Below are 9876 nucleotides of genomic sequence, written 5' to 3' on the forward strand. Positions count from 1 at the left end.
ATATACCGTGTTTCAAACTAACCATATTATTATTATCCGACCAAGATAAGATGGATTCTTCGTGTGTGTTCCATTATTGCATATATTATACGCACGCGTCGACTCTTTCGTATCATTTCTCTCTCACTGTCTTTCTCTCTCTAGGGAGATAAATAGTAAAATGTAGTGCGAGGAAGGTGGGAGATAGGAGTGGAATATGTACAGGTAGATTTGACCGTTCAATACTATAACTAAATTGTCTTCACTAAAAATCGCAGGAGAATAAACTCGCATAATAGGTACGTACCTTTAAACAGGAAATATATATTATAAATAAGATAAAAAAAAAAAACCGAATAAAAGAAATCCGTTCGGTCAGAAAACGTTAGCCACAGGATCAACCGCTTACTTGAGAATATATTATTATTTAAAAACGTGTAGAGGTAAATAAAAAGCGAAATCGATCAATGTATAATAAACCATGCATACGCTTATTATATGAAACGATTCTATTTAATTTATGAACTTAATTCGACGTGTACAACCGAAATTTGAAACGATTTCGCATTTGAAAGTAAATTTATTGGTTTCATGAGGATATTTTTCTCTGTCTTTTTCTACAAACACTATTAGGTAGCAGGAGTGCACTAAAACCTTCACATATAGAACGCACCTCAGGATCGCAAATCAAATAAAGATAAAATGAAACTTTGGAGAGATCGTGTTTCAATGTCCTCGATAGTCTCGAAGTGTAAAAAAAACCTCCATTGACAACCGTCGAAATAATTTAAATAAATGTCAGCAAGCGCAATTTTAACCGATCTCCGCTCAAAACCGTTCTTTACAAGTCATAATATATGCTATTGATTTTGATTTGTATAACACAAATACAACTAACAAGTGTCGAAGTATTCGTAGACTATTTTTTGAGACTGAACTCCACAGAATTCTGTCCAGTTTTATTTTTCTTGTTTTATTATTGTTATAAATTGTAATGAAATATTTTATAAAATAAATACATGTTTCTAGACAAGTCCGAATAATATAATATTCTAAAACTATTACTAACTATAGGTACTTAAGTGTTGCAGTATTGTCCCTGTTTACACTTTTGTTTATTTGAAAGTTTATAACATTAAATACGCTCTCATATATTTTTAAAAATAAAATTGGGAATCTTACTCAATTAATTTTTAATTAAACTAAATCTTATTATACTACCAGTTCTGAAAAAGTTTTTTTGTTTAAAAATACAAAAAAAAAATGAGTTTCCCGGTTTACTTTTTATCCCGAATAAAAATCAATTTAACTTTTAAAACTAACTCTTTTCTTTGTTAAATAATGCAAATAGTTTTGTCTTTTAAAAATCTATTCAATCTTATTAAAATATATATAAAATCTTGCGAAACTTACTCAACCTTGAAGTATTCAGAAAATGAATTTCGTAGGTTTGTGCGGGTAATTGCAAACACCTAATTCGATACCTACATAATAAATAATGCAGTTAACGTATGTATTTAATATAAATTATTAAAGCAGAATATATATCACTAAATGTACATTAAACTAGACAAGTTCCATTTATAGTCAACCGGTATAATCACAGACATAATAATAATAATATTATATCGACATGTGAGAACCAATACGGAAGGTATGTTCTCAATCCAATATTTTTGTAGGTTCCGGCCATCAAACGTCAGCTAACATATAATAATAAAGTCGTAGGTACCTATATATAAAAATACAATAATAATAATTGTAGTTCATATAGCGAATATTAAAATATACACTTCTAACTTCCGAGTAGGAAAAAAATGTACAATATAGTAAACGACACGCGTTAGCAATGTCGGTAATAGTTATATTATTTGTTTCTAAGATACATACACATCTCGTAACGTATATAATATTGTACTATAAGAAAATAACAGACGTCAAAATTTCACAGTACTCTTGCAGGTGCGTTTTTATTACGAAAAAACATTTCCAAAACATACACTTGACATCCGTTTTAATATTTCAAAAGCATTTTATTTATTCTTTTATGAATGCGAATAAAAATCTACAAATAATATACATTCCCCGGTATACCTATTATGCCTACCTTTATATTATTATGTAATACTATAATAGTGATGTTTTGCGTATAGTTATTGCACTTAACATTCTAAAAGTAGGTAGTTCTATACCTGCATAATGTTGTTACCAAATAAAATACATAATATTATGATGAGTAAAAAGGTTCCATTTTGTCTTCGGCCATTTGTTAAAACTCTTGAACCGTTTAGTTGTTATCTGATGTTTGTACAATTACCGTGTACACGTCGTCGTAATATTATTACATCACCGAAAACAATTAAAATAAACATAACATTAGGTATAAGTATATGAAAATGCCAAACAGTGCAATAAGTGCAACAGACACATTTTGTATCATTGTTGATACTTATAAAGTTATATTAGGTATATAGGTAGAATTAATAAAATTAAAAATAAATTACAGGACAAATACAGTGTGAAAACATTGAAGATAGCGCTTTTTGACAATTATAGTTAGGGTTTTAAAATTTCATGAAATTTATTTTCTTGAAATATTACATTTCAATGAAAAATAAAATATAAATTATTATATCTTAAATTTTATAATCACGTCAACTTACAAGTGAACATTTTTAAAAGTTGGTTTATTGTGTGAAATAAAGAAAATATGTATAATAATAATAATAACCAATATAAGGATCCAGTTATGAATACAAGTTTAGTGTGAAGTGATAAATTCTAGGGCTCGGAAATTGTTGTATTTACGTTTTTTTTTTTTTTTTTACTATTTGATTAGTGAGCTCTAAAAATCTTTTCCCAGACACTACGAAAAAAATATCAAAAATTTGTAGTGCATTGTGCATATTTTTGCATATTTACTATCAATATTTTCTGTGTATAATCAATATATTATTTCTAATCAACTAAACTGAACAAACACGTTTAAAAGAAGAAAAAATATTTTTCAATATTTTATTGGAATATTTCAAAGAGTGAAATTTTCAATTGAAAAATTTCAAGTGAAATATTTCAAATTTAAAACCCTAATTATAGTAATATATATGTAAACTATGAGTAAAGAAAATTCATGAAACAAGTTATAAAACCGTTTAACGGAGCAATGAACTAACAAAAAAAAAAACTGAAAAATATTAATTCTAAAAATTTTATTTGGGAATAATTAAAATAAATTAAATTTGTTGTCTGTTTATGAACAATTTAAAATTATGAACATTATAATACGACCTTCAACGCTATAATATTTTTAGACAATCGATAACCAAGCAAGAGCTACGCTATTCGACATACTTCATAATTCAGCATCAATTTTGAATTCATAGTAAAAAATACTCCACTAATCCGATCAGCAATGTACAAATCAAATTTTAGCATCCCCATGCTTGATACACCGATATCGCGTCTATCATATCGGAATTCTTTTCAAACTATGAGTACGTTAGACGGCGCGGCGTATAGGCAATAAAGGTATTTAGTTGTGATAGGAAGCTGTTTTAAGAGTATATTCAATATTGTCACATTATATTACTATACATATTATATGGCACTTTTCGTATATTATATATATATATATATTTTTCTATGTCATGACCGTCAATTTTAACGACTTTAGGGATAAAACTAGTTATACCATTCAATATAGGGCTATACCGCGTTTTTTCAAAAGTCTATGATCAAGGTTCTAGAACCGGAGTATTCACGGTGCATAAACCGCCTATAAGTACAATATATGTAACATATAACAAAGGTTATTTTTTAACAATAACGATAGGCAAACGGCCTAGGCTTTTTATAACAATAGAAATGCGCAAACGGCCTATACAAAAGTAGTTTTATAACAATAGCGACGCGCAACGTCCTCTAGAATATAACCACCTAGGCTATTCAAGCTAATAGCGCTACACTGAGATAGTGAGATGCTGTATTTCGCTATCACTTTGTCCGAGATAAATTCTGAATAGTATTTTAGACCACGAAAATAGATTAATTTTACAGATCATAGGTATTGACTACAAAAATCATTGGCCTGATGGGGTAATTAGTTTTATATGATTTGTCACTTAAAATACGAAACAGCATTTTTATTTTTGGGTCCATCTTGCTGTTCATTTTATACGTTACAAAAAATGAAAAGTGTTTTTGAACTATATGTATTATCTGTATTAGTCTTAAAGTCCTCGACAAAAATAAATCTCGTGTTGATCAAAGTAGTTTTTTTTATTATTATTCCTTGAAATAAGTATAAAAAAGCGTCAAGTTCAATTTAATCATACTTTTAGCTTTGATGTTTATGTTTTAGTTCTTTTTTTCTGTGAATCCTATTATGCTATAAAATGATACTTTGAATATCTAAAAACTTGGTTGGTAGGTAATAATAATTTTTGTAAGTATGATTAATTTGAATAATTACAAAATGTATTTAATATGAGAATATTGAACAATTTTTTAAAAAAAATTCTCATTACAATGATTTATAGCTTTGATAATTTGTTCTTATATTCTTATTCAAATACAAATTATTATAACAAAGACATCTTTTAGGTCATATAAAAACAAACTTAGGGATTCTAAATGTTAAGTTTTTGTTACCACACATATCTAGCATACAACTGTGAACATTTTTATTTAACTATTTTGTAAATAAACAATAAGTATATAAAAAATTATTAGAAGAGAAAAGGGGGACGATGTTAAAATATTGTCTAATCTCTAGTATATTTTACATACATATTATTTCTAAATCATCTTTAATATACATAATTAATAATACATATTAATTTTTATGATCACGATTCATAAGTTACTATGATTGTGTTTTTTAATTTTAACTTCCGATATTTTATTATTTATTTTTTTGATGAATTATCAATTTTTGATTGTTTAAATGTTTATCTTGTTACAGCGCAAAACATGGTTTTCTAAATTGTGTATATACTACAAGTAAAATCAAGTGTGGGATGGAAGAAGCTTATTTTATAAGAAAAATCGCTGACACATTATCTGAAAACAAATTTGTGTCATCAGCGTGTCGACATATTGAATTGGGACACTGTAACACAGCTCAACATATAGCGTACAGTGTATTCACATTAATAATTAATTTATTTATAGTTATATGGTATTATAAAATATAATGTAAAAATATCTTGTGACAAAAATTATTCTATATTTGTATTGTAAAAATAAAATAAAACATATTTTATGTTGATATAACTAACAAGTAAAATATACAGGATACACAAGGAATGTAAGTTATCAATAAATTATTATTTTTAAGACTAGGACTTGACTTTTCAAATATGATGTTCATATAAAATAAATTATTTAAATAAGTTCAATTAGTTAGTCATTTATATGTATGTAGGTATACATTAGTGCCACTGGCTATATTTATCTAATCATGACTACATTTTGATTTATAATTACTGATACAATTACTTGTTGTGTATCCTTTATATTCAAGTTTATGATGAATATCAATCATAATAATGTAATGAGATCATATAATAATAGTGATTACTATATAATTTATACATAAGTAATCAAATTGTTTTTTTTTTTTATAAATAATATTTTAGTAATATAATACATTCCCAATTTCATTCTTCACGTTGATTTTTTGTTAGTAGTTGGCAATAACTGTTTAGAACTATGTTCAGGGTCATTTTCTTCAGCACCGATCAATAATCCTGCCAGTCCGTACATAAGCGATAAAAATAATGCAAGTGATTGAACAATAACATAATGAGAAATTGACATCCCAATGTCCAGCCAACTGCCAGTATTTTTTATTAAAAATAAAAAATGAAGACCCATTATGTTGGACATGGCTAACATTAAAGCAAACACATTGATTGGAGGTATCTAAAACCAAAACATTTATCTTAAACACTTAAATACTTGATCATTTATCTTTAATACAAATAAAAAACCCAACCTTTAATTTAATACTTGTGAGGTAGAATGTACAACATGTCAATAAAATAGGGGCAAGTATTTTGAATAGGACCAACCCCATAATAATAAATGGAGAGAATACTGAGACGAAACACCTTCCAATTGAAGGATCAAATGAATTAATAGATGCAATATTTCCAGTGCCAAAAAAAGATCCAAAACTAAATAACAACTACAAAAATTGTTAGATTAGTTAAAACTGTATTGATGAATACTAATATAAGTTTTACTTACGAAGCAGAATGCATGTCGCCATTGGGTCCAAAGGGCTTGACTAGAGTCTGTAGATTTTATCACAATTTTTCGCCAACATGCTAATGTTATTACGAGAACAAGCATGAATAATACTTCTAAGTTTAATGATAGTTGAATATAAGGAATACCAATTGATAAAAGTACTGTTGTTTTATTTGATAATAGATTTGAGGTTTTTCTGATTAAAAACATTGATAAAACTAAAAAAAATTTCAACATTATAAAAAATAATTTTCAGAAATAATAATTTATAACATAATAGTTTATTACTTGATACTGTCCAAGAAACTACTTTGTTTACTGAAGATAACCCTTGTTTGTTTTCTATACTACTTGACACAATCACAACATTTGCAATTGCTATAGCTATCAATAATACTTGTAAAAATGTAGTCATTTTACGTACTCCGCTTTGGTTTTTGTAGTGTATTAATCCTGCCAATAGCCAAATAACTGCACCTATTACACTAATGTATACATTTTATATTAAATATTATTCTAAGGATATATAAATTCTAAATAATTACACATAAATTATATTTGCATGACCATCAATAATAATTACTGCAGGGAAAGAAGCAAATAATGCAGAAGAACAAAATATTATGGCTATTTGAATAGGTAAAAATCCTTTTTCTATTGAATAGAAAGTCATCCAAAAGCACAGTATAGCTAAGGCTAAAGTTAGTATGCGACGTTCAAAAAATGTCCACACCTATGATTAAAAATAAAAACATTGTTAGTTGTAAGTTTTTCTACTTTCACTACTTTTAATTTACCAGTAGTTCAATGCCAATTAAATAGAATAATATTTCAAACAATTCTGATCCTTTAATTTGTAGTATCTTTTGCGTCATATGAGATAAATTAAATATCTGAAAAATTCTAGTAATACACATACACCAGAGTATTAATGGCATAAAAGTGTACACATAAAATTGCATTGGAAGAGATTGAGCTGTAATAGAATCGATAATTTTAAAATTATTTAATTTCTTGAAATTGGTTAGTTCAAATATATTAACACATATTGAAGAGAATATTTACCACTAATTAAAAATGAAGAACATACAGCAACTGTTAAAAATATTCCATTGATTAATAATTTATGGAATCTATTAATTTTTCGACGCTTTTTAATAGAATTGGTTTCAAGTATAAGTAAAGTAATCCAACCAAGGCCAACAAATGTTACACAAAAAAGAAGTGGTAATTTATAATATGTATTGTAGTAATTAATTCCGTGTAAACCTAAATTAATCCACTCATAGCATAGCTTTACCTATAAAACAATTATTAATCTTTAATACAATTAATAATTAATAGTTATAATCAATTTTAAAATAATTGAAAACAATTATTACACATTCGTCAGTTTTTGAAAGCTCAATCAATTTTGTAATATCTTGAAGGTATTTATCCTGAACATTAATACTGAGTGGTTCATAAGGTGAATAAAATAATTTAAACAGTTGCTGTTCAATTTTTACACGTGCTGTTGAAAAAGCAGCATTTATTTGTAACGCATTGGCTAGAAGATATTTGGCTCGAGCTTTAGCATCAGTGTTAAATAAATTTAGAGGCAAAATACCCTAAAAAAAATTATGATTATGGCAAAAATATGATTTACATATTCAAATGAATACATACTACTGAATGTACAGGTATAGGTACACCGATTAAAGTAGCCATAAGTGGTGCAACATCAGCCTGATTAATATTCACTGGCAAAGAAGTTGAATTATTTTTGGCATATGATAACCCAGCACCCCAGGTAACTATAGGTACTTCAGTCTCGCTAACTGAACCATCTCCATGTGAACCTATGAATACAATTTAAGTTATTAGATTAAATAGTTCTAAGACATAACGATGTTCAAAATTCTTACCCCAATCTGTCATACCGTGGTCAGATGTAAAAATATATGCTGTACGATTATCATTATAGTAAGATTCTAGTAACTGTTCTATTTCTTTAACAACTTTTTCAATATAAATTAAATTTTCTAAATATTCTCTAAATATAACATCATTTTTAATCTTAAAGGAATATAAACAAAAAAAAATAGATTTTATGAATTTACTTTGAATTTGGTTTGTCAATATGTCCGGAAACGTCTGTACCCAAAAGATGTAAAAATAACACTAATTTTTTTTTCATCAATCTACTTCGAATTATTTCATCATTTTTTGACTCATCAAAGAACAATTTAACTTTATCAAATACCCATTCTGACAAAATTATACTAGATCCATTCTTGCCACTAAAATCTTGTAGTTCAGGATCATAGGTATAAGTATGTACGTTGCCCGCAATAGCTCCTACAAGAAATCATACAAATAATAAGTTATTACTTATTAACAATGATGAAAAAATATAATTATGATTACCTTTCTTGAACATAGAAACAATATCAGGACTACCCCAAGAAATGGTTGTATCACTTTTATTAAATACTGAATCAAATTCAACAACATTGTCTTTCCATCCCTAAAAATATACATATTAACATGAAATATTTTTAATAAAAAGGAATTCTGTAAATTTGTAAAACTAATAAGGATAAAAGATTTTTTACTACTACTTAATTAGTAATACTAATACTAGATGAATACTAAATAAATATTTTATGTTATAGCATAATAAATTACTATAAATCAAAACATGAGATCATTAATAATTTTTAAATTGATAACATGAAATATTAACTTTGTAAATAATCCTTTCAAATGTCAGTATCTTATTATTATAAATAAACATAACATTTATTAAATAACAATCACCAATTACTTTTATCTTTTTTATTATATATATTATATACATCATTTTAGAAAAAATATCAATACAAATGATGTAGTTGTGAATATTGTAATAAATATAAGAACTCTTAAAAACATATTAAACAATCTCATAATACTTTGAAAATAGCTGATGGGTCTTCATAAAATCCGGCTATAAGAGCTATATGACCAGGACGCGACTCAGTTGGCACTCGAGTATGGCATACACCGTACGTTGCACTGGTTTTCAATAAATTCCTGAAAAGTATAATATAATAATAATATCAAAGAAATTAAAACAATGTATTCAATTTTTTAATAATATTAATATATTATTTGTAAGTATATATTTGTTATTGGTACTTGAAATATTGGCTATTTCCATTGGCATAGTTGTAAAATGTGTCTGCGCGTAATCCATCTCCCACAAATAGTACTAGTCGATCAGCCGGTGGTTCATAATCCACATGCTTGTCTGGTATACCACTGATAATTGGTGATTTGAAATAAATATCAAAAATTGAGAGTAGTAATATCAACTGAGCAAATAGTCCCAGTATTGCAATTTTCAAATCAACCATTATTATTATTTTCTTTTTGAGATATTAAATACTATAAACGTATACTATGCGTATAAAATATATTAAACATTTAATTTAAACTGTGTATTTATCAGAATATATTAAATTAAAATCCATGATAAAATAATTTAATAATAACAATAATTAATTGTATAGTGTTAAAATCAATATTACACAATATTACAAGAAATTGTCAGTTCAACATTTTAAACATAGACATATAATATTATATGTCTATGATTTTAAATAAATATTTGAATAA

General features: G+C 26.5%; 2 protein-coding genes across 2 annotated transcripts in view; one reads left to right on the forward strand and one right to left on the reverse strand.

The window, feature by feature from the left end:
• The window catches only part of LOC132922078 (uncharacterized), a 76396-nt gene extending 70754 nt beyond the window's left edge, over positions 1–5642 (forward strand). The window contains exon 5 of the mRNA XM_060985404.1: positions 4943–5642. Coding sequence (XP_060841387.1) covers positions 4943–5174 — 232 coding nt within the window. The 3' untranslated portion in view covers positions 5175–5642. The remainder of the gene's footprint in view (positions 1–4942) is intronic.
• On the reverse strand, positions 5187–9843 carry LOC132922075 (GPI ethanolamine phosphate transferase 1). The gene is made up of 14 exons (XM_060985401.1): positions 9397–9843; positions 9171–9291; positions 8644–8743; positions 8337–8574; positions 8142–8269; positions 7903–8075; positions 7617–7844; positions 7300–7534; positions 7032–7210; positions 6780–6967; positions 6523–6719; positions 6232–6452; positions 5978–6169; positions 5187–5904 (listed from the first exon to the last, which is right to left on the reverse strand). The coding sequence occupies exons 1-14, from the start codon at positions 9612–9614 to the stop codon at positions 5647–5649; spliced, it is 2676 nt and encodes an 891-aa protein (XP_060841384.1). The 5' UTR covers positions 9615–9843; the 3' UTR covers positions 5187–5646.
• Positions 9844–9876: the final 33 nt, after the last annotated feature.

This window comes from Rhopalosiphum padi, chromosome 2, assembly GCF_020882245.1.
Source record: "Rhopalosiphum padi isolate XX-2018 chromosome 2, ASM2088224v1, whole genome shotgun sequence".
Classification (NCBI taxonomy): Eukaryota; Metazoa; Arthropoda; class Insecta; order Hemiptera; family Aphididae; genus Rhopalosiphum; species Rhopalosiphum padi.